Here is a 25247-nt window from a genome sequence, read left to right on the forward strand (position 1 = left end):
CCTTTCAAGTGGCAAAGTAGATAGCATCCAGAATTTTCCTATTTTTTCTGGGTATTTAAAACAGTCACCCCATGCAAACCCAACACGACCTTTCCCCTCACCTGTGCAACACCAGAACAGGTTCCTGATCCAGGTTGTTTTTTAAGCTCTGAGCTGTGAGGACGGCTAAATCCCTCAGTAGGTTCAAGTTGCTCTGAAAGAGAAGTAGACGTCGGAAAGTGGACATAGCAGTTGTGCGTGTTTTCATGGTGCCAGGGCAGGGGGAGCCTGTGTGTGCTGGGGCGCGGGGGTGAACAGAGCCTGCCACATGCCGGCCCAGCCCTCGCCGCTGGCAAAACTGGAGTGACACCAGCCCTGAGCTACTTTGCGAGGTGGGATCTGTTCAGATCCTAGCCTCACAAAGTGGGACAGGGCTGACTTGGGGAGGGGGGTGTCCCCTGGAAAAATGTGCCTGGGACAATCACCCTGGCAGCCCACCACCCCTCTGTTCCAATACTCAAGCAAGAGTGGAGGAAGTGCTGCTTCCCACGATCTTTGGAGGCTCCCTGCAATCCAGCTGCCCTTCCACCTCTCGCCTCTGAGCTGATGGCAGTTCCCTGACACCGCCTTTGACCTTTCGGGGACCTGGGATTCCCCGCCATGGCTCCAGAAAAGTTCACGGAGGAAGGTGGCCATTGCTCAACTGTACCTTTTGGAGCAGCTTCAGAGAGTTCTGTAGCCTCTTAACAGCTTCCACGTGCTCTTCAGGGCCAGTCCTAAAACGGGAAGGGTAACAAGAGGCCTTCAGGGAGGGTTGGTACATCATCTAATAAGAGTACAAGCTTGGGGATGAGGGAGGAAAAGGTGGTGGTGGGGAGTGAAACAGCTTGTGTTCAGTGGAGATGCACAACTGAACTGAGGGCCAATACCAACAGCTGTATGGTTTAGAATAGATAAAGGGACCCCTGACCATTAGGTCCAGTCGTGGCCGACTCTGGGGTTGTGGCGCTCATCTCACTTTATTGGCCGAGGGAGCCAGTGTACAGCTTCCGGGTCATGTGGCCAGCATGACTAAGCCGCTTCTGGCAAACCAGAGCAGCGCATGGAAACGCTGTTTACCTTCCCGCCAGAGTGGTACCTATTTATCTACTTGTACTTTGACGTGCTTTCGAACTGCTAGGTTGGCAGGAGCAGGGACCGAGCAACGGGAGCTCACCCCGTCAAGGGGATTCGAACCGCCGACCTTCTGATCGGCAAGTCCTAGGCTCTGTGGTTTAACTCACAGCACCACCCGCATCCCTATAATTGTTTAGAATAGGCATTCCCAAACTCGGCCCTCCCGATGTTTTGGGACTACAGTTCCCACCATCCCTGACCACTGTGTCAGGAACTCGTCCTACACTCGAGTAGGACCCACGCCTGACTGGCATGGGTCTCTCCCTCCTCGTCGATCATTCGGGAGCTTCAAAAGCTTTCTTCAGCCCGAATATCACAGCGACCGATGCCAACAGACATCGGCACACTTAGGGATCTGCAGAGTGTTCACAGTTTGCTTCACAGACCTCCTCAGCAACTCAGCCTTTTGGCTAATCTACTTTATTTACATATATAAACACACACGGAGCACTGCAACATGGCTCCCTCTCTCTCTAGCATCAGACAACAAAGAGAAAGAACAAAGGACAATAGTCCCACTTCATGGAACACAGTAACACAAACATCCTCTCTCCGTCACTTCCCACTCTGTGGAGTCAAAACATACACCATCATGTGAGAAACAACAATCCTATGACTGCAATCACAGAGCAGGAATTCTAACACACTGGTCCTATTAGCTAGGGATGATGGGAGTTGTAGTCCCGAAACATCTGGAGTGCCGAGTTTGGGGGTGCCTGGTTTAGAACATAAGATAGGCCCGCTGGATCAGGCCAATGGCCCACCTAGTCCAAGATCCTCACAGCAGCCACCCAGATGCCTGTGGGAAGCTCTCATGCAGTACGTTTCTGAGCACAATTCAAAGTGTTGGGGCCGACCTTTAAAGCCCTAAATGGTCTCGGTTCTGTATACCTGAAGGAGCGTCTCCACTCCCATCATTCAGCCCGGACACTGAGGTCCAGCTCCGAGGGCCTTTTGGCGGCTCCCTCAATGTGGGACATGAAGTTACAGTGGTGCCCCGCAAGACAAATGCCTCACAAGACGGAAAACCCGCTAGATGAAAGGGTTTTCCGTTTTGGAGGCGCTTCGCAAAACGAATTTCCCTATGGGGTTGCTTCCCAAGACGAAAAAATCTTGCGAGTTCCTGCGGGTTTTTCCCCGCTCCCCCCCCCCTTTCCTAAGCCGCTAAGCCGCTGGAAGCCGCTAGACCGCTGTAGCGCTAATCCACTAAGCTGTCAATGGGCTTGCTTCGCAAGACGAAAAAACGCTAGACGAAGAGAATCGCGGAACGGATTCTTTTCGTCTTGCAAGGCACCACTGTACAGAGAATGAAGCAGAGGATCTTCTGTTATTATTATTATTACAGTGGAACTTTGGTTGTCAAACACCTTGGATGCCGAATGTTTTTGCTTTCAGACGCCAACAACCCAGAAGCGAATGCTTCTGTTTTCGAATGCGCCCCTGAGGTCGAACGGCTTTGGAGGTACATTTCTCCATTTTTCCAATGGATTTTGCTGACCGGCCACTGCGCCTTGGTTGTCAAACGTTTCGTAAGTCGAACAGTCTTCCGGAACGGATTACGTTCGACAACCAAGGTTCCACTGTATTATTATTATTATTATTATTATTATTATTATTATTATTATTATTTGTATACTGCCCTTCATCTGTAGATCTCAGGGCAGTTCCCAACATAAAAACACAATATAAAAAACAGAAAATGCATAATAAAAATACTGAGTGGTCTCCCGCCCTATGGAACGCCCTTCCATCAGATGTCAAGGACATAAACAACTACAGTGGTACCTCTGGATGCGAATGGGATCCGTTCTGGAGCCCCGTTCGCATCCTGAAGTGAACGTAACATGTGACTGCGCGTGCGTGGGTCGCGTTTCGCTGCTTCCGCGCATGCACGTGACGTCATTTTGAGCGTCTGCGCATTCACGAGCGGCGAAACTCGGAAGTAACACGCTTCCACGGAGCGCAACTCGGAAATATTCATCCCGAAGCTACTTCAACTGGAGGTATGACTGTATCCGACTTTTAGAAGATACCTGAAGGCAGCCCTGTATAGAGAAGTTTTTAATGGTTTTAAACATTTAATCTTTTAATGTTTAATGTGTTCTAATGGAAGCTTCCCAGAATGGCTGGGGCAACCCAGTCAAGTGGGTAGCTTATAAATTTATTATTATTATTATTATTATTATTATTATTATTATTATTATTATGGCCCAAGCATAAGAACATTTTCTCCTCCTGTGGTTTCCAGCAACTGGTATTCAGACACAGTGCTGACTTCAGACTGTGCAGGCAGAGCACAGCCCTTGTGGCTTGTAGCCACTGAAAAATTTATCTTCCATGAACTTGTCCCATCCCCTTTTAAAACCATTGTTTGGGAACAGTTATCTTTAAATCCATTTACGGTATGGCTGTTGAAACCCTTCCGCTACTCATCCCGAGCCCTAAGATCAGACCAGAAATAACTGGCCCAACTTCCATAAACAACCGATTTGCCTATACAACTCACAATATCTTGCCTTGAGGGAAAATCCCCACCTTTGTGTGCTTTTCCTTTTGAGAGTTCAAATGAAATGTGAAGGCCGGTGGGTTTCCAGTCACCCTTCTGAGACTTTTGTTTCATTCTCTGGGACAGGGGAATAAAAATACTTGCTTAAGCAGTGATGTGAAGGACTTCTCGGTTGTGTGGCTTCGCTCCAACGTTTTCAGCACTCGGTTCCCAGCGAGGAAAACTAAGTTGGTCTTGTTCTTCTTCCCTTTTTCGGTGCCCAAGAGCTTAACCATCTTCAGAAGACAAACACATTTGTCTTGAGTGGTAAAATACTACATCTGCACACACCTATCCTGTCCCTTATATTGAAAGTGGGAAAAGGTCCAAGCTCAGTAGTAGAACATCTGCCTTGCAAGGTCCCAGATCCATACCCTGGAATCTACCGTAGTTTTCGCTCTATAGGACGCCCTTTTTCCCCTCCAAGAATGAAGGGGAAATGTGTGTGCATCCTATGGAGCGAATGCAGGGGGGAGGCAGGCAGGAAAAGCCCCCAAAAGCGGCATACAAGCTCCGCGCGGCTCTTGTGGGCTTTTCCTCAGGAGGGAGAAGGGACTGATGCGGCCAGTCAGTTCCTTCTCCCTCCTCGTAGAAAAGCCCACAGGAGCAGCGCGCTCCTTAAAGCCCACAGGCCATAGCCGCGTGCTGCCTCTCCCTGCCGGGAGAGGGTGCGCGGGGCTAAAGAAGCCATAGCTCCGGGCTTCCCCGGCAGCCTCGAGAAGCTTGCAGAGCAGCAGGAAGGCTTCGTGCCTTTCCGCTGCTCCCCGACCTGCTCTTTGGGGCTGGTGGTGGGCTTCCCCCCGCCAGCCCCAAAGAGCAGGTAGAAAGGAACCCGAAGCCTGGAGAGCGAGAGGGGTCGGTGCGCACCGACCCCTCTCGCTCTCCAGGCTTCCAAGGTAGCCGCCTGAAGGCGACTGAACGCACCTTGAATGGCACCTTGTTTTAGAGGGGGAGAACGGGGGGGGGGAATTCTCCCCCTCTGCGCAGCGCCTCCTGCCGCTTCACTGAAGGGGGGGCGCTGGGCAGAGAGTGGGAGAATTTTTTTTTCTTGTTCTCCCCCTCTAAAACAAGGTGCGTCCTATGGTCCGGTGCATCCTATAGAGCGAAAAATACGGTATCTCCAGGTGAAGATTTCCACCAGAAACCCTGCAGAGCCTGTGCTGGGCAGTGAAAATAATCCACTGTTTACACATTGGTCTGATCTGGCGAAGAAAACTTCCTATAGTTCTACGCGTCCAGGCGTTTGTTAGAAAAGCACAGGCAGGTAATTTAAAAGAAGGATGGTTCTCCCAATTACTTCACTATCCGAAGGAAGGAATCACTTGTAAAATTTCTGGCTGACTACTGACAAGCAGCAGAGAAGCCTTGTCAGAAAAAAATGGTGTCCAAATTAAGAAGGAGATCTGCTTTGCAATCCCTGGTATTGCTGGGTAGGGCCAGGAGAGAGATCCCTGCCTGAAATCCTGGACACTGAGCTACCTAGACCAATGGTATAGATCACATAGAGAGAATCTTTATTTGCATCAGCCACTAGCCATAGCAATAAAATAGAATGTACTAAAGATAGAGGTAAAAACATAACTATACAAAATACATTTTGGGGGGTTTACATCAATAATCAAATAAAAGATCTTATTCTAATTGCCCCCGCTAAAAACCTTGCAGTTTTTGCTGTCACCTGATCATCTTGAACTACTAAAAGGACTCTGTAGCAATGTTTGAGCAACCCGGCGTGGACAGTATTGGAGGGGTAATAACCTCACTCCTCAAATCTTTATAAAGAGTGCAAGCCAGAAACACATTAGCCGCTGACTCAATACTGTCATCTCCACAGGGACATAACCATTTTCCAGTGGAATGTTTTGAAATCAACCCTGGAATTGTTAAATTTTTCAAATAGGGTGCCAAAGTGTCAAAACGATTAGGTGGAAAATAATCGTACCATGGACAAAATTTCCTTACTGTGGCCAGACTATCCTGTCGCTCAATATCATATAGTAAAGGTAAAGGGACCCCTGACCATTAGGTCCAGTCGTGACCGACTCTGGGGTTGCAGCGCTCATCTCGCTTTATTGGCCGAGGGAGCCGGAGTACAGCTTCCGGGTCATGTGGCCAGCATGACTAAGCCACTTCTGGCAAGTCAGAGCAGCACACGGAAATGCCGTTTACCTTCCTGCTGGAGCGGTCCCTATTTATCTACTTGCACTTTGACGTGCTTTCGAACTGCTAGGTTGGCAGGATCAGGGACCAAACAACGGGAGCTCACCCCATCACGGAGATTCGAACCGCCGACCTTCTGATCGGCAAGTCCTAGGCTCTGTGGTTTAACCCACAGCGCCACCCGCGTCCCCAATATCATATAAGGCGCTGTCTAATTAAATTATTTGCTTTACTGAAGCTCAGAGTTACACCAATGGCAGCTTCTCATGTGTCACGAAGGGGCAGAATGTGTTCTCACAACAGATGTGAGTGGCAAGGCAATCCTGTGCTCATTTGTGAGGGGGTCCAACCTGGCAAAGACCTTGATCCTGGTGCTGCAAGCCACCCCCTGCCCCCATGACTCTCACCTGCAGGTCACCGAGGTTGGAGATGTGTGTGCCACAACACATATTGGCATCGACACCCTCAATGCTTATAATCCGCACGGGCCCCGTATGGTCGTCCGGCAATCCACGGCTCCTCACCTGCAATGCAGTACAAGGTTAAGAAAACCACATGTCGCAGACCTCTCTCCCTCTTCTTGCCTCTTGCTTACCAGCTCAACTTCAGGGTCGCCCACTGCCAGCTCTCGCACCACCACAGGGATCCTGGCTCGGATTCTGTCATTCACGCTCTGCTCAAGGGCTGCCACCTGATCTGCTGTCATTGAGGGGGTGTCCAGCTCTATAGTGCTTCGCTGGCGACCCAGCTCCCTGCCGAGGGTGGGAGAGAGGCAAACAACGTGTTCCCCAAGTCACACCGGAGATAGCTCTGGGTGCACAAGAGAGCTCCCTCTGTCCCCACAGCCCTCCAGCATCATCCTCTGAGGAAGGGTTACTGCACAGAAACTAGGCTAAGCCTGCCATCCTCTGTGTGTTTTCCCTGGGAACAAAGCCCTATTCAAGATACAGTGGTACCTCGGGTTACATACGCTTCAGGTTACAGACTCCGCTAACCCAGAAATAGTACCTCGGGTTAAAAACAGGAATTGTGCAGTGGTGGTGCAGTGGTAGCAGGAAGCCCAATTAGCTAAAGTGGTGCTTCAGGTTAAGAACAGTTTCAGGTTAAGAACAGACCTCCAGAACGAATTAAGTTCTTAACCCAAGGTACCACTGTATCTCCCCAGACTACACATCTTCATGACTACACAATGATTTAATTTTAACCTTTGCTTCTGGGTTAAAGTGACAACAAAATATTCCTTGTCAGTTAACAATATTAAGTCTGTAGGAGATTTGCAGGTGTAGGAAATTGTGGAAGTGACTTCTCAATAGGACTCTGTGGGGAAAGGAACACCAGTGTGGTGTAGTGGTTAAGAGTGGTAGTCTCGTAATCTGGGGAACCGGGTTCACTTCCCTGCTCCTCCACCTGCAGCTGCTGGGTGACCTTGAGCCAGTCACACTTCTCTGAAGTCTCTCAGCCCCACTCACCTCACAGAGTGTTTGTTGTGGGGGAGGAAGGGAAAGGAGATTGTGAGCCGCTTTGAGACTCCTTCGGGTAATGATAAAACGGGATATCAAATCTAAACTCTTCTTCTTCTCTCTCCTTGTAACCTACAAACTCTACCCAGGAAATGTTAAGCTACAGAAACATGCACAGTGCCCATTCATATTCCAATGGCAACTGCTATTGCTGTGTGGAGTACTGGTGATCCGTCTGCATCAGTTTCATTACCGATTAATAACCTAGATATTGTTGTAGGCATCCGCCTGTCTCGAGAGACAATGGAGTGCATCTCTGGGAGAAGTCAAACTGCTACGTTAGCAGCACCTAAGTGACCACCCTGGGCAGTGTGTAGGCAGGTCCTTGGCTGCCCAAACGACAAGACCCCCCTCTCCACCTCGCTGACGTGGTCCAAAGGAAAACAGAGCAAGACATTGGGCGCCAGTTTGGTTGCCGGAGTTGCCAGGAGACAGCCTTCCAACTGTCTTAGGAACTTCACTCTGGATTTGAGTAGGGTTTACAGTGGTACCTCGGGTTACATACGCTTCAGGTTACATACGCTTCAGGTTACACACTCCGCTAACCCAGAAATAGTGCTTCAGGTTAAGAACTTTGCTTCAGGATAAGAACAGAAATTGTGCTCTGGCGGCGCGGCAGCAGGAGGAAGCCCCATTAGCTAAAGCGGTGCTCCAGGTTAAGAACAATTTCAGGTTAAGTACGGACCTCCGGAACGAATTAAGTACTTAACCCGAGGTACCACTGTACTCCTTAGCCCTTACTTCTTGCCAAGACATCCCACAAGGCAGTGGAAGTTAAGGATCAGCTTTCCTTCTCCTAGATGGTCAGGTTGACAAGCCCCAACTGCCCCTCACTTCCCTCTGCAGCATGTACAGAAACCGCCTTCTTGACCGTTGAACTCACTACTGGCCTTGTCAGTCCACCAGAGCCTGTCTTCACATGCAGGGGGAATCCCTAACCCAGTTAATTCTCACATTAAGTATTAGCAAATAGGAAAGGAACTCTGGTCCAAGGTTGATTACAGATCTGTCCTCCTTCCAAGCAGTTCATGAAGTTATTACTACCGTATTTTTCTGTCTATAAGACGCCCCCATGTATAAGACGCCCCCTATTTTTAGGGACTCCAATTTAAGAAAATAGGGGGGAGATTGCCCCGTGTATAAGATGACCCACAGTTTTCCACATAATTTTAAAGTAAAAAAAAAAGTAGTCTTATACACAGAAAAGTACGGTAAATACGGCAATGGTGATCTATGCAGATTCTTGCCACTCTGGGTGCCCCGATTTCTCTTGAGGTTTTGTAGCGCCCCCCCCCCTCTGTCTCTCTCTCTCACACACACACAAATGCTCAAGCAGGGAGAAAAGGAATTAGCCAGAGAGCGTGCCTTGCTCACCATGACGTCGTCTTGAATCCAAACATCAGATCCGCAATAGCTGTGATGAGATGCTGCCCTAAAAGAGACGATTATAAGTGACAGTTTCTCCTTCTCACTAGGAGATTTAAATATATATATATTAAAAATGTGTGGGTATCTCGTTCCATCGGTTTCTTACCTGAATGCTGCTGCATGTGGTCAAAGCGCCGGTCCCAATCCAGCACCAGCTGCACCTCGCTCCCTGGCTCAAGGGGTGTCTGGACGAAGTGTAGAGCATCTGGACCTTGTCGGGTGACCCTTAGTACTGGGATGTCATTAATGAGCCCCCGGTCATCGGGCTGGAAAAAAGAAGTTAAAGTCACCAGCCCAGCTTTGGGGGAATATTCTCCTGCTGCAGCAGACAAAAGCATGTGTAAAATAGCAATGGCTGTGGGTTGTGAAGCTGAGCAAATGCTATACCACCCTCTTTTTAAAAAAAACAACACAAATTTGATTAATGAAGCAATTGCTGTGCAGAGGTTCTCTGAATTATCTTCACAATATTAATTAGCCCAAGTAAAAGTTTTGATTGTTATTATAGAATTTTTTTTTGCATTTTAAATTGCTTTATTGAAATTGTATACAAAAAACAAGAAAACAACATGTAATGAAATATAAAGAATAAAAAATAAAAATATATACTTATTACATTGTATCACATTCTTCTCAGAGGTTTGACTTCCCGTCAACCCCTCGTGCTTCTAAACATTATTTAACCTATCGCACATTTTACTCATTATGTTCATATATATTCTCTTTCCTGATACTCATTGATACGTTAATTGATTGTTATTATAGAGATTATAGGTATAAGGTAACAATCACACACTGAATAAACCCACTGCAATCAATGCACTTCAGTTACCCAAGTCCACTGATTTCAACTCCTCTGAACTTTGACTGAAATAAAAGCCCTGGTAATAAGATTTTATTTGGAAGTAAACTGACGTTTATTCCCCCAGTGTGTTTAGGATTGCAGGCTTAAACATATAAAAGAAGCACAGACAAGATCTGGATTTAAGAGCAAACAGGAGATCACACATTTCTAGTAATTCCGTGGAACAATTCGAGTCTTAGTTTCAAGAAATAGGCCAACAGTAAATCCCTAGTAGCATATTAAGATGTATACAATATGTTAGAACCCCCAAAACAGGTTCCACTTTCTGACCAAGAACCACCATTGTTGGTACCTGCCCTCCACCCTCTGGGAAAAGAATAGTGTCTTCCAAGATGACATGGAATCCCTGAAGTGTCTCCTTCTTTCCACCATTTTCTGTGGACAATTTTGCAGGGCAGCAGGAGACCACCTGCGTGGTGAACTGGGGAGGAAGAAGAAAGGGGGAATATGCATGACTATAGCTTCACTAAAGATCTGGAAGTCTTTAGGTTCAGAGGTAATGAAAGGTATGCACTAAACTTAAGAGATGGAATCTAAAGATGCTGACCAGATGCTTCAGCATGTCTAAAGCCAACGATTTCTAGCAACAGTTTTCTTCAGGGCAAATTCCCTTATGTACTGGGAAGCAGAGCATAGTTTACTATCTTCTAGCTGGCTTTTGCATGAATTTTGTCACAACAATAGGTGATAACCAAAGTTAGTCACATTCAGACTCACTGAAATTAGTGGAGATGACTAACTTAGGTCCACTAATTTCAAGTAGAACATACAATTAGTATTTTCAGTAACTTTAGATTATCTCTTTATTGTATTTATTATTTCTATCTCACCTTATAACATAAATGCTTCCAAATCAACTTAAGCAAAATGGAGTAATTCTTCACTTTTAATACATATTATAAAACATTTTACTAAAGCAATTCAAAAGCGAAACAACTGTAGAAGCATACTTTCAATTCAATCCCAAAATGCCTCACAGAATACTTTCACTTATCTTCAACATTAGACAAGGAACAAGAGACAGTCCCTGCAAGGCTTCTGTTGTAGATGCCAGAGTCACAACTACAAGGCTGTGTTCTTAGCAGAAGTGGGGTTTTTTTGCAATTCATAATCCCCCTTTGCTGGAGCTTCCTTCCTCTCCTGTTGATTTAAGATATGCTGTACCTGTTTTTTTGTATGATGACTTTATTGCACTCTGCAAGAAGCTTTGAGCATCCATTGTACTGTATCAGATTCTGTGAAGCCACATTGAATGACAGCCAATTGCTTGGTCCACTGATGTGCTATGCGCTAGGCAAAACACAGAAATGCAGCCATTCCAGCCCCAGTGGCATGCAACTAGGCTTAAAACTGCAAAATCATCGGGTTGGAAGGAACAACTACCACAAAAGGTCATCAACTCATGGCTGATGCAGAAAAACCCGGTGCTACACCATCTCTTACTGGCAGACATTCAGCCTCATAAGTGTTTAGTCCATGGAAGAACTGTGTGTGGCATAATCAGGGCCGGATTTAGGTTTGATGAGGCCCTAAGCTACTGAAGGTAATGAGGCCCTTTATATGTCCAGCTCTCCTTTGTCAACAAGAAATTGTTGCTGTTTTTTGTGTTGAATACATGCTATATGGTAATTTATGGACCTAATAGATATCTAAAGCCATTTGCACATAACAAAATATGTACTTTATCAGAGTAACTGTTGAAATGAAATACAATTAAGAAGTATATTAATAGTGAAATACAATTAAGAAGAAGTATATTAATAGTGAAATAATTATTAAGCTCTAACTTAAAATGATTTTTTATTCATTACAAACTTAATAATGCAAACACATTTGCATTTGGCAATAACAAAAGTTCCTTTATAAACACAATTTACAAAGTCTCATAATCTAGTCTCTAGAAACTTGCTATAACATGAAATAATAATATGTGTAAATATAACATGAAATAATAATATGTGTAAATATATGATGCAAACTATTTATAAATAAACTAATTATAAATAGCAGAATGTAGGCACCCTACATATAGAAATGAGCAAACTAGTGATATTTTAGGGAGCAGGCTCCATTACTTACATCATAGGAGGCTACACAAACAAAACATGGTTGCTATATGTATGTTTTTTATCTTATATTTTGGAAATGTACATCCAGTTTTTTTCTTTAAATTTTTTTGGGGGCACAAGAGAGTGGAGGCCGTAAGTGGCTGTTGTTTGTGTATCAGAGACTAAAGCCAGTGAGGTGAATCATGGCTATAATACTGGACCAGCAAAGTGTTCAAATTCTCATTCAGCCATGAACCTCACTTAGTGATCTTGGGACAGTAACTGTCTCTCAGCCTAACCTACCCCACAGGGTCATTGCTGAAGAGAAAACAGAGGAAGGGTATGTATGCCACTTTGGAGCTCCTTGCAGGAAAGGTGGGATATAAATATAATAATAAAAAATAACGTCTTTCCTTCTGCAGTGTTGGATGGCAGGTTGAGAGGAGTTCCTTATCAGGACAGAATTTGCTTGAGTGTGCTCAAGACATTGATTCCATAAAACATATTTGCTGCACTGTGCAAAATATGAGCAAGCCAGGGCTGAACTGATATTACCCTTGCTGGTACCTATACCGGGAAAATCAGAGGCTCACTATGTCAAGTTCCTATTGGAAGACCGGACCAACACTAGAACATTAGCAGTGGCGAAGTTTTTTATCGGTGGTTGCAAGAACCAATGACCCCTATCTTTAAGTCTGAACAAAATGCTTGCTTAACCTGGAGGTAGGCTGTCTGAATTGTGCATTGCTTTGTAACAATTTGTTGGGTCTCTGGACCGTAATAAAGATCAATTGATTGATTGAATAAAAAATAAGAATGCTAGGACCTGTAAATAGGGCTACAGAAGAGGAGCGAATCAATTCGATTTGGGCTGGAGGAAAGCACCTTATATGAAGCAAATTTTCTCTTATTATTATTATTATTATTATTATTATTAGCAGTAGTAGTATAGATCTCGGGGCGATTCACAACATAAACATACAATATAAAAAACACAAAATAAAAATACTGATTGATCTCCCATTAAAAGCTTATTGGTGGTTTACTCTGCTGCCAAAGGAGTAAGGAACCATTTTTTCAACCAATGTCTGCACGTCTTCATGGGCAACCTTACAGGAACCAACAATGCGAATTTGCTCTCATCCGCAATGATGCAAATTGGCACGAACTGTAACGGTATATATGCAGTTAACGGAAACGAGCGCCACCCCGCATCCCAAATTCCCTCGGTTCCTTTCACACCTGCCGGACCCAGCTGTCCCGCTGGCACATGAACGCCATGGAGCCACCAGCAGCGTCGGACCCCAGCGACCTCGGAACACGTTGGTCGGCACCTTTAGGCTTCAGTCGCAGCGAAAGAGCAGCTGTGACGGGTCACTTCCGCCCGGCCTAAGGCGAGCGGCGAAGGACAGAACTAGCCCCAAGTTTCCCTTGCGCTTAGCTGACGAAAGGAAAGGGGCGGGGCCTCGGTCTCCTCAGCCTGCCTTTTGCGCTCTTCTGTGAGGGAAAGCGGACCTCGGGGCGGGGCCTTTGCTGGTGCAGCAGAAAAAGACGCCCCCCACCTTGTTGTTGTCTAGTCGTTTAGTCATGTCCGACCCTTCGTGACCCCCTGGAGCAGAGCACGCCAGGCACTCCTGTCTTCCACTGCCTTCTGCAGTTTGGTCAAACTCATGCTGGCAGCTTTGACAACACTGTCCAACCATCTCGTCCTCTGTCGTCCCCTTCTACTTGCGCCCTCCATCTTTCCCAACATCAGGGTCTTTTCCAGGGAGTCTTCTCTTCTCATGAGGTGGCCAAAGTATTGGAGCCTCAGCTTCAGGATCTGGCCTTCCAGTGAGCACTCAGGGCTGATTTCCTACAGAATGGAGAGGTTTGATCTTCTTGCAGTCCATGGGACTCTCCAGAGTCTCCTCCAGCACCATAATTCAAAAGCATCAATTCTTTGGAGATCAGCCTTCTTTATGGTCCAGCTCTCACTTCCATACATCACTACCGGGAAAAGCATGGCTTTAACTATATGGACTTTTGTTGGCAAAGTGCTGTCTCTGCTTTTTAAGATGCTTGCTCTTCTCCCAAGGAGCAGGCGTCTTTTAATTTCGTGACTGCTGTCACCATCTGCAGTGATCATGGAGCCAAAGAAAGTAAAATCTCTCACTGCCTCCATTTCTTCCCCTTCTATTTGCCAGGAGGTGATGGGCCCAGTGGCCATGATCTTCGTGTTTTTTTCTTCGTCTCCCCCCCCCCCGAAAAACAAAAACAAACAAACAAAAACAAAGCCCCCCCTACATTGGTTCAAATGGGCTTATATTTCTGTGTCAAACGAATCCCGAAGCGCCTTACTGGACAATAAAATAAACAATAGACATAACAAGAGCATAACCAAGTTACAAGCAAAAGCCATTCTTTGTTTATTTCTCAAAATTTAGACACCACTTGCTCATAGCTGTCAACTTTCCCCTTTTTTAAAGGGAAATTCCCTTATTCTGAATAGGATTCCTCGCAAGAAAAGGGAAAAGTTGACAGCTATGCATTTGCTTCCCAAAAAAAGAAAAGAACTCTCAAAGCGGTTTACAAAAATATAAAACCGAGAAAAATTCACAAACCCTACTCTACAAAACATGCAAAAGTTTAACCCCCCAAAAAAATGGGATAAAATGACCTCAGCTTTCTAAGCATTTGGGCAGGCTGCTTGTCCAAACAATAATGTTTTATGATCTATAAAAACTATTAGCAAAACAGCAACTGTCGGTTTTTTGGCAGCCGTAGAATAACAGAAAATGTGTATTTTCCAAGCCAATGTAGGAGAGTGTTTGGTAGTTGTTAAAATGTTCCATCTGGAGGTACAGAGCAGGGAAGGCCCTTACATGTTTGTGAAAAGGGATTTTCCTCAGCTGATGCTATTCAAGATGTTCAAACCTTTTCTCACGGAGCCGGCCCCCCCATGAGGGAAGATGATGTGATTGCCTCAGGCAACAGGATCCGCAGAGGCAGCAGATCCCAATGTAGGATCTTTATTCCCCTTCCCCCTTGTTCCTGATGTAGATCTTCATTCACCCCTATTTCCCTGGCTGGGAGGAGGGGGCGCCATTTTGTTGTTGTTCGCCTCAGTTGCCAAAATATCTTGGGCCGGCCCTGCTCTCTCACCATCACCACACAATACGCACACATAAACATCCCTTGGGCAAACCTTTGATCGACTGGGGAGGGGGGGGGTTATTACAGTTGCCGCTGCTCCTTGCAATGGGAAGGCGTGGGGAGGGGGAGCGCCAGTGCTAATTTGCGCATGCTAGTTAACAATGTGGCGGAATTAAAGAACCTTTTAATGAGGGTGAAAGAGGAGAGCGCAAAATATGGTCTGAAGCTCAACATCAAAAAAATGAAGATTATGGCCACTGGTCCCATCACCTCCTGGCAAACAGAAGGGGAAGAAATGGAGACAGTGAGAGGTTTTACTTTCTTGGGCTCCATGATCACTGCAGATGGTGACAGCAGTCATGAAATTAACAGTCGCCTGCTTCTTGGGAGAAAAGCAATGACAAACCTAGACAGCATCTTAAAAAGCAGAGACATCACCTTGCCAACAAAAGTCCGTATAGTTCAAGCTATGGTTTTCCCAGTAGTGATGTATGGAAGTGAGAGCTGGACCATAAAGAAGGCTGATCGCCGAAGAATTGATGCTTTTGAATTATGGTGCTGGTGGAGACTCTTGAGAGTCCCATGGACTGCAAGAAGATCAAACCTCTCCATTCTTAGGGAAATGAGCCCTGAGTGCTCACTGGAAGGACAGATCCGCTGAGGCTCCAATACTTTGGCCACCTCGTGAGAAGAGAAGACTCCCTGGAAAAGACCCTGATGTTGGGAAAGATGGAGGGCGCAAGGAGAAGGGGACGACAGAGGACAAAATGGTTGGATAGTGTTTTCGAAGCTACCAGCATGAGTTTGCCCAAACTGCAGGAGGCAGTGGAAGACAGGAGTGTCTGGTGTGCTCTGGTCCATGGAGTCACGAAGAGTCGGACACGACTAAACGGCTCAACAACAACTACAACAACAACAATTAACAGTGTTACCAAAATTGCTGTTCTTTTGGAAGGAAGCAGGTCTGGAAAAAAGGGGGTGATTGCAGTGTGATCTGAAATTGTTCAGCTGCTGCTGCTGCGAATGAGTAGAGCGATTTGGCGCAAGCAGGGCTGCAAAGCGTTTTGTAATGTGAAAACTAAAAGCAGCAGTGTTGGACCGTAGGAAAAAAACCCCCATATTTGGGCAGTACTTTTATCAGGCCAACCAAATTAGCGTGCAAGCATGGAAGCCGTCAGGCTGCAATGGTAAACAAAGCAAGGGAACGGAAGTGAGTTGGAAGAATGTGTGTGTGTGTGTGTGTGTGTGTGTGTGTGTGTGTGTGTGTTTGGCTGATAGTAAAGCCATTTAGGTCTACATCTGGCAGGAGTCTGAAGCTGGTTTGGAGGGGAAGTTAGCAGATGTTGAAAGAAGGCTCTGCAGGTTTCAGGTTGCACCAGGGCTTACTTGGGAGTTGGAAGCTGATTGGGAAGAAAAAACATAATGCATTTGTAACAGCTGGTTTTTGTACATTCATTGCTAGGCGTTGCATGTTCCTTTTTCCTGATAAGCCTTGACTTCAGCACTAGCCAAATATTGCCGTATTTTTCTGTCCCTCCCCCTTGCTTTTATTTTCAACCTCTAGCCTGATGAAGAGAACTCAAAAGCTCTGTGCACTATTTTGTAATATTTTGGTGAGCCTAATCAAGATACAGATTTTGGAGATTTTGTAATATGGAAGATGCCTTAACAATAATATATCAAATGCCAACAGTGTCCTTCAGCTCTCTATATTGGACAAACAGGCCAGACCTTACGCCAAAGAATAAACGGACATAAATCGGACATCAGGAATCACAAGACAGAGAAACCAGTAGGAGAACACTTCAATCTCCCAGGACATTCTATACAAGATCTCAAAGTAGCTGTTTTACTACAAAGGAATTTCAGAAATAGACTGGAAAGAGAAGCTGCTGAATTACAACTTGTCACCAAACTTAAAACCATGGAGAAACCTGGCCTGAACAAAGACCTTGGATTCTTATCTCATTATACATGACAAAGCCATTTTTCACCTTTTCACCCCTTGCTTCTTCCTGTAAGACCTATTGCAGTCGTTAAGAGTCGTCAACAGGCTCATCACAGCTATTTGCCAATCACCCATTCCCACCACCCTTCTGAGTAATACCCCTCCCCACCTTCTCACTATATAGAAGGGTCTGGAAACTTCTGTTTCAGTGTATCTGAAGAAGTGTGCATGCACACGAAAGCTCATACCAAGAACTGACTTAGTTGGTCTTTAAGGTGCTACTGGAAGGAATTTTTTTTTGTTTTGACTATGGCAGACCAACACGGCTACCTATCTGTAATAATATTTCTGTTCGTGATGAAAAACATGGTTTTCCTAATGTGTAGCTATTGTTTAAATTAAAGGGAAGGCAGCAGGGTAGGATAGACTTGATTTCTCCAAACCCAACCCAGGACAGCATACTGCCGATCTGTTGAGGCATAGCCCACCTGGCAAGATTTCTCTCTCTCTCTCTCTCTCTCTCTCTCTCTCTCTCTCTCTCTCTCTCTTTATTCTTGATCTGCGTGATCACATTTAGAAACCCCTTTTGAATCAAAAGACTCACCTTAAGATGACGATCAGCTATTCAGTTCAGTGACTAAACTGTTGCTTGGAGACTCTGCACTGTGCGTGGCTCATGGTTCCCTCAAGGAATAAATATTACCAGCTAGCAGCAAGGATCCCTAGTGCTGGTAGCTACAGTGGCTTCAGTTTTCTAAAGCTTTGGGTTAACCACACAATGGGCCTCCTATGAAATTCTGGACAGAATATAAAGTACCGGTACTTCTTTGAGCATTCTCATCGTTAAAACTATGGAACTTGTTTCTGCAGGAGACAATGATGGCCACCAACTTGAGCAACTGTAAAAGAGGATAAGAAGTTCATCCATGGCGTCTACCAATGGTGGAAGCTATATTCTGCCTTCATGGTCAGAGGCAGTCATGCTTCTGAACACCAGTTGCTGGAAACTGCGTGAGGGGAGACTGCTGTTGAGCTCAAGACAGGTTTCCCAAAGGCACCTGGTTGTGGTTGCCATTGGCCTGGTTCTTACATTCTCAGATGAGGTGTTCCATTTTTGCCAGCTTCAGGGTGGTGATGACTCTTACTGAAGCAGATACCAACATATGAAGCAAGAAGCCCATCCTGATTGTTGACATTCTATTTGGCTCATGATGGTCTTTTGAAACAGATTGCCAGTGCAATCCTGCATAGAACTACAGTGGTACCTTGGGTTACAGACGCTTCAGGTTACAGACTCTGCTAACCCAGAAATAGTACCTCGGGTTAAGAACTTTGCTTCACGATGAAAACAGAAATCGTGCGGCAGCAGCGGGAGGCCCCATTAGCTAAAGTGGTACCTCAGCTTAAGAACAGTTTCAGGTTAAGAACGAACCTCTGGAACGAATTAAGTTCTTAACTTGAGGTACCACTGTACTTACAATTAAGCCCCATTATAGTTCGAATGGGACTTACCTCCAGGTCAGTGGGCATATACACACACACCTTGTTAAGTTATTAGCCGCTTCATTTCCCCAAGGCCATGTTTAGTGAACTCTTGCAAACTTTGGGCGTGTCATGCTAACTGCATACCTCATTAACTTTCAAATATTACAGTCCTTGCATTTAATAAACAGGTACTTTTGAGCTAGTCGGTGTCATTCTACCTGATTAGGCACCTGATCCCTCCTTTTTAGACTGTATAGTATATTTTATTATTGTTTTTCATAGTGGATCATGCTTTGCTTCTTGGTACTTATGGAACCCCCTTCATGGATCACTGCCTTGCCGTGGCGAAGGGGCTTGAAGAACTCAGAGAAGCTATGAACTATGCCGAGCAGGGCACCCAAGATGAACAGGTCATAGTGGAGAGTTTTGACCAAACGTGATCCACCTGGAGGAGGAACCGGCAAGCCACTCCAGTATCCCTGCCAAGAAAACTCCATGGACAAAGACAACAGGCATATAAAAGATATGACGCTGGAAGATGAGCCCCTCAGGTCGGAAGGCGTCCAACATGCTACTGGGGAAGAGCGGAGGGCAAGTACAAGTAGATCCAGAGCTGATGAAGCGGCTGGGCCAAAGCCGAAAGGACGCTCAGTTGCGGATATGCCTGGAAGCGAAAGGAAAGTCCAATGCTGTAAAGAAAAATATTGCATAGACTCTTGAGAGTCCCATGGACTGCAAGAAGATCAAACCTCTCCATACTGAAGGAAATCAACCCTGAGTGCTCACTGGAAGGACAGATTGTGAAGCTGAGGCTCCAGTACTTTGGCCACCTCATGAGAAGAGAAGACTCCCTGGAGAAGACCCTGATGTTGGGAAAGATGGAGGGCACAAGGAGAAGGGGATGACAGAGGATGAGATGGTGGGACAGTGTTTTCGAGGTTACCAGCATGAGTTTGACCAAACTGCGGGAGGCAGTGGAGGACAGAGGTGCCTGGCGTTCTCTGGTCCATGGGGTCACGAAGAGTCGGACACGACTAAACGACTAAACAACAACAACAACTTATGGAACAGCATGCTTCCAGCTTTTGTATGGTGCATAAGAAGTAACCTGGTGGGGAGGGGCAAGAGCATGGGCAAGAGCATGGGCAGACAATCTGACCTGAAACCCAATTCTTCCATAGTGAACTTGCAATCCTAACCCCATTCAAGCCCTAACTGAATTCAATTACACTTACTTCTTAGTAGACATGGTTAGGCTTGTGTTGTAGGTTCCAAGCTTTTTGTATGTATGCCTACCCCATTTTGCCCACATTTACCAAATTAACAACATGAAATAAGCCTTGGAGATTTGAAATAATGACGGGAATTCTTTCTTTACCTCCCTCTCTTGGCCTTTCACTGCAGACTGTCAGCTTGGTAGACCTACTGTGAGTTTAGCAGTGCTTGGTTTATGCTTGTTTCTGGTGGCTGAGATTGTAGCTGGAAGGATCTAGGCTCAAGTGTTGGGAGACTTTGGTCCTCCAGGCATCCTTGGACTCCAAAACCCATTACCCCTGTCCTCTGGCCAAGTTTGCTGGGGTTGATGGGAGTTGTAGTTCAGCAACATCTGGCAGGCCAAAGGTTCCCCACATTCCATCTAACTTATATTTTTAATCCTTATCTGCAGTCAGGAATTCTGCAGCCACAGTAACCTAGATTTACAGGGAAGAAGACAAATCAAAAGTAGCCTTTCCTATCTGAGGGTACCAGTTCAGCAATTGGCATCTTTTGAGCTTCTTTGCTAGTGTACCTGGCCAAGCATGTTGGATCTCTCCTTCGCAGCCCGGCAACACTCAAGACTAAACAAAAACCATTCCCTCCGCTGCAGCAATGGGTGACGGCCAACAAAAAGCTCAGAACTGTTACCAGTGTTTATTGGCAGAGATTTGAATAGCTTCGAACCTTTATATACAACATTCTTAAGGAACAAAAAACTCTACAGAGAGAAGCTGAGGACATGAGAAAGGGATGGAGGGAGCTGTAGGTCAGAGAGGCTGGAGAGAAAAGCAGAAACAAGGAGGTGTGGTATTGCCCATCTATTAATGAGAGTCTTGGAGGAGAGAGTCCCAGTCTATGGTTCGCAGCTGTCATGCAATCTCTTGGAGCAAAAGTGAAAAGAATGAAAATCCGGGGGAATGAGAGTCCATCAGTGCAGAGTTGCTCCACAACATTGTCTCTCGCTTACCTCTTGTTCAATCCCAGCACTGCTTTTGTACCTGGTGGTGGTGGGGAGAATAATCACAGAATTCACAACATCTCACAAATGGGATGAAGGCGAAGAAGGGATGAGGAATTGTGCATCACAGCAAACAGAGGCTCTTCAGAGCCATCTCCACTTCCAGATGTTCGGGGCTCAAGGCGAGTGTGTCAAGGGCTGGCACATTCCTGGGCACCTGCCCAGGCCCACTGCCAGCCTGCAGGTGTGTTCCTCTTCCTCCCTGACCTGTCAGCATGCTCCCTTGCCCTCCCCCAAGGCATAGCTTGAGAAAGGAGCAGGAGGCTATAATTGTCTTGTTCTCTCCTTCTGGGCTGTGGAGTGTGGACAGTGACAGGTAGGAGGGGGTCCAACTCAGGGTGGAGGGCCCATCAAAGGTCTTTAGGTCAAGGGCTCCATAAAGCTTGGGAACAGATACTATCAGAGCTGGGTGGAGATTCTTTTGACTGCAAAATGGTAAAGGTAAGGTAAAGGTAAAGGACTCCTGGACAGTTAAGTCCAGTCAAAGGCAACTATGGGGTTGCGGCGCTCATCTCGCTTTCAGGTTGAGGGAGCCAGCGTTTGTCTACAGCTTTCCGGGTCATGTGGCCAGCAGGACTAAACCACTTCTGGCGCAACGGAACACCGTGACGGAAACCAGAGTGCACGGAAAACCGTTTACCTTCCCACCGCAGTGGTACCTATTTATCTACTTGCACTGGCGTGCTTTCGAACTGCTAGGTTGGCAGGAGCTGGGACAGAGCAACGGGAGCTCACCCCATCAAGGGGATTCCCATGGCAGAGCAAAGGACTCTTTGTTAGGATTCTGGCTTAAGATTTCGAATTTAGTACACATTTAAAGCAGTATTATACCGCTTTTAACAGTCACGGCTTTCACCAAAGAATCATGGGAAATGTAGTTGGTTAGGGCCACTGAGAGTTGTTAGGAGACCCCTGTTCACCTCACAGAGTGACAATTCCCAGAGTTCCCTGGGAAGAGGGTTGTAACCACTCTGAGAATTGCAACCCTGCGAGAATCAAGGTCTCCTAGCGACTCCCAACACCCTTTAAAGATAAAAAGGTAAAGGACCCCTGACAGTTAAGTCCACTTGCAGACGACTCTGGGGTTGCGGCGCTCATCTCGCTTTACTGGCCGAGGGAGCCGGCGTTTGTCCGCAGACAGCTTCCGGGTCATGTGGCCAGCATGACTAAGCCGCTCCTGGCGAACCAGAGCAGCGCACAGAAACACCGTTTACCCGCTGGAGTGGTACCTATTTATCTACTTGCACTTTGACGTGCTTTCGAACTGCTAGGTTGGCAGGAGCAGGGACCGAGCAACGGGAGCTCACCCCGTCGCGGGGATTCAAACTGCCAACCTTCGATCGGCAAGCCCTAGGCTCTGTGGTTTAGACCACAGCGCCACCAGTGTAATTGTAGTTACAAAACTACAATTCCCAGGATGGGCGAAGCTATATGATACTGATTTAAATTTTAGTGCAGATGGGGCCTTCCATTGAGATGCTGCCCTGACAGTTTAAGATTGGCCTGGAAGCTCAAAGAAAACTGCAGTAGTCTGACATTCTTTTGTGATAGCTATTTCAGAGTTGCCAAGGCGTTTGCTTGTCTGCTTCCATGCCCCAACCCCTTAGGCAACACCCTCCTCTCCCCTTTTTAGGTCCCGCCAGGTGCTTGTCTGCCCACCCCTTCAGACATGGAGAGGGATGCCTTGATGATTACCTTCGAGTCTTGCGCTTTTCAGATGTCGTCCTAGGAAAGATCAGGACAGACAGGGAAAGATCAGTATCTTTGGGGCCCAAAGCATATGCCCTCCCAAGCTTGAAGAGGGGGCACCGTCTGGTAAAGAGAGCCAGTCTGGCGTGGACCTGACAGAGCTGAAAGGGGTTATAGAGATGAGATCTGAACCACATGGCTCTCACTTTCCTGTCATTCCCCCCAAAATACTTACATCAAGGTCATCCATGGCAGGAGGAGGGCCTTTCTTGGTGACCTTCTGCATGAGCTGGACGGAGAGAGGAAAGGAAACGTGAGGACTTCAGCACCGATTTTTGAGAACAAGGAGATTTGCATCTTCTTCTCCTTGCTCCACAGTGACGCACCTCAGCCGCCCTGAGCCCGGTCTCGGTCGGGGAGGGCAGGATACAAATAAAAGTTTGTTATTTTTATTATTTATTTTTAAATTTCTATCCAGTGGTACCTCGGGTTAAGTACTTAATTCGTTCTGGAGGTCCGTTCTTAACCTGAAACAGTTCTTAACCTGAGGTACCACTTTAGCTAATGGGGCCTCCTGCTGCCGCTGTGCCGCCACCGTGCAATTTCTGTTCTCATCCTGAAATAAAGTTCTTAACCCGAGGTACAGTGGTGCCTCGCAAGACGAAAATAATCCGTTCCGCGAGTCTCTTCATCTAGCGGTTTTTTCGTCTTGCGAATCAACCTTATTAGCGGCTTAGCGGATTAGCGCTATTAGCGGCTTAGCGGCTATTAAGGGCTTAGCGGCTTAGAAAAGGGGGGGGGAGACGTTTTCGTCTTGCGAAGCAAGCCCATAGGGAAATTTGTCGTGCGAAGCACATCGAAAAACGGAAAACCCTTTTGTCTAGCGGGTTTTTCGTCTTGCGGGGCACCACTGTACTATTTCTGGGTTAGCGGAGTCTGTAACCTGAAGCGTATGTAACCTGAGGTACCACAGTACTGCTTTATATTTTTAATAACATTCTCAAAGTGGTTTACAGCATATTCAGTCAATAAATCAATAAAACAATAGCCGGGCAATGTTCCTCCAGCCTCAGGAGGAGCTTCTTTTGTAGGGCTGGTTGAGTGTGGGCCCAGCCCCCTAGGCCAGGTGGTAAGGGCCTTGCGGAGAGCAGCCTCCATGCCTCACAGCTGGGCAATGTTCCTCCGGCCTCATGAAGAGCCTCTTCAGTAGAGATGTTGAGCAATGGGGAATGGCTTGGCTTTGTGCTCTGGGCTTATTCACCCCTCTGTTGGCATGTTGTATTGAAATATACTTGGAGTTGAGTGTGGATTTCATGCTCTTTATTCAGCTCAGTAGTGAGGAATGAAAGTTTCCCCAAAATATCTGCTTTATATACATTATTTACACAATGTGTCGCACGTGATTGGCTAATTCTGGGATTCTCCTGTAGGCCAATCAGGTTGCGGATTCGCTTCCACCTGGAGCTGGATTGGTTGGCTCCTGCAGACCAATCATACTGCTGCATTGTTCTAGGACCAATCAGATTGCTGCATTCTGGACCCTATTGTTCTAGGACCAATCAGACTGCTGCTTTTTGGATCCTATTCAACTCAGTACATAACATGTATTATTATTATCATCATCATCATCATCATCATTATGTTTTAACCATTGAAGAGGCAAAATGAAAGCTTGAAAGTACTTGCCCAATGGCTGATTACATCTTGGAAACCAAGAGTTGGTTGGTATGGTTTCTGCTGGTTTGAAAGTGGAGCTTAAGGGCATAAGAAAAGCCTTGCCAAAGGTCCAGCTAATTCGGCATCTTACAATGGACAACTAGGTTTCTGGAAAGCCCACAAGCATAGTTCAATCACTTTAATAGCTCCTTGCCTCTTTCTGTAACAGATAATGTCTGCAGACCGTCAAACTGTATGTACATGATAGGCCAGATGATAGAAAACATTTTGTGCCATGGAATTTTTTTAATGCAACTTATCCAGCATTTGTGCCCCTCCCTCAGCCTGCCTCTTAGCAATTAATGCGAGGACAAATAAGCATTGTGAAACATTTCACTCCCTGAGAAGGAACGGCTATATGTGATGCCTAATAATAATAATAATAATAATACTTTATTATTTATACGCCACCCATCTGGCTGGGTTTCCTCAGCCACTCTGGGCGGCTTCCAACAAAATATTAAAATACAATAGTCTGTTAAACATTAAAAGCATCCCTAAACAGGGCTGCCTTCGGATGTCTTCTAAAAGCCTACGTAATTGTAGCATAATTGTAATGGCAGAAGGTGCATTGGCTATAAAATTGCCAGCTGTTAAGTTGTGGGTGAACATATCAGACGACACATCGATTCTTCAAACAGCTCTTGTTTATTCACAGGCCAGAACAGAACTGAATTGAAGGGTTCAGTCAGCCTGCTTATATAGAGCTCCAGTACAACGTAACTGTAACAATTTTCTAAAACTATCCAATCACTTTTGATCCCTTATTTGCATAACTACAGTATCCCCCTGCTGGCCCAGGGTGAGAACTTCAGTACATAACACCAGCCACATTAACTGCGCTTTGCAGTCCACATCACAGGCTGCCTGGGTGAAAGGGTCTTGCTGTTCCTGCTGTCGTTGCTGGACAAGGAATCCAGACTTGCCACTGACCTACCGCTTGCCCCCCGGGGAAACCCAATCTTTACCACTAAATTGGACAAACCAGGTTTTCACCGGATTGACATTTGCCCTGCATTGCAGGGGGTTGGACTAGATGACCCTGGGGTCCCTTCCACTCTACAGTTCTATGAATCTAATTTTATCATGAAAGATCAAGTTTTCCTGGGGAAAGCAGTGAGGCAAGGACAAAACTGCTCAGACTCGTGCTTTCAAGGCACGTGACAAGTGGGAAAGCCCAAAAATCATAGGACACACAGCCAGCCACTATTGTCTCCTCAGGGTATAGGGCGTTATATAAAATCAATAAATAATAATAATCCTATAAGACGCAGCACT

General features: G+C 46.1%; 1 protein-coding gene across 6 annotated transcripts in view; it reads right to left on the reverse strand.

The window, feature by feature from the left end:
- The window catches only part of LOC310830103 (putative protein PTGES3L), a 280219-nt gene that overhangs the window by 4144 nt on the left and 250828 nt on the right, over positions 1-25247 (reverse strand). For 4 of the 6 annotated variants that reach the window (XM_083709671.1, XM_083709674.1, XM_083709673.1 and 1 more), the window contains exons 6-8: positions 22489-22542; positions 22260-22289; positions 20182-20544 (exon numbers count right to left, since the gene is read on the reverse strand). In XM_083709671.1, the coding sequence (XP_083565797.1) occupies positions 22278-22289; positions 22489-22542 (66 nt within the window). In that variant the 3' untranslated portion in view covers positions 20182-20544; positions 22260-22277. Of the gene's footprint in view, positions 1-101; positions 194-688; positions 756-3805; positions 3937-6267; positions 6385-6455; positions 6613-8754; positions 8813-8914; positions 9075-9965; positions 10095-12963; positions 13121-20181; positions 20545-22259; positions 22290-22488; positions 22543-25247 lie in introns of those variants that run through there. The other 2 variants (XM_083709675.1, XM_083709670.1) reach the window with 2 other exon arrangements.

This window comes from Podarcis gaigeae, assembly GCF_964106915.1.
Source record: "Podarcis gaigeae genome assembly, chromosome: 13".
NCBI lineage: Eukaryota > Metazoa > Chordata > Lepidosauria > Squamata > Lacertidae > Podarcis > Podarcis gaigeae.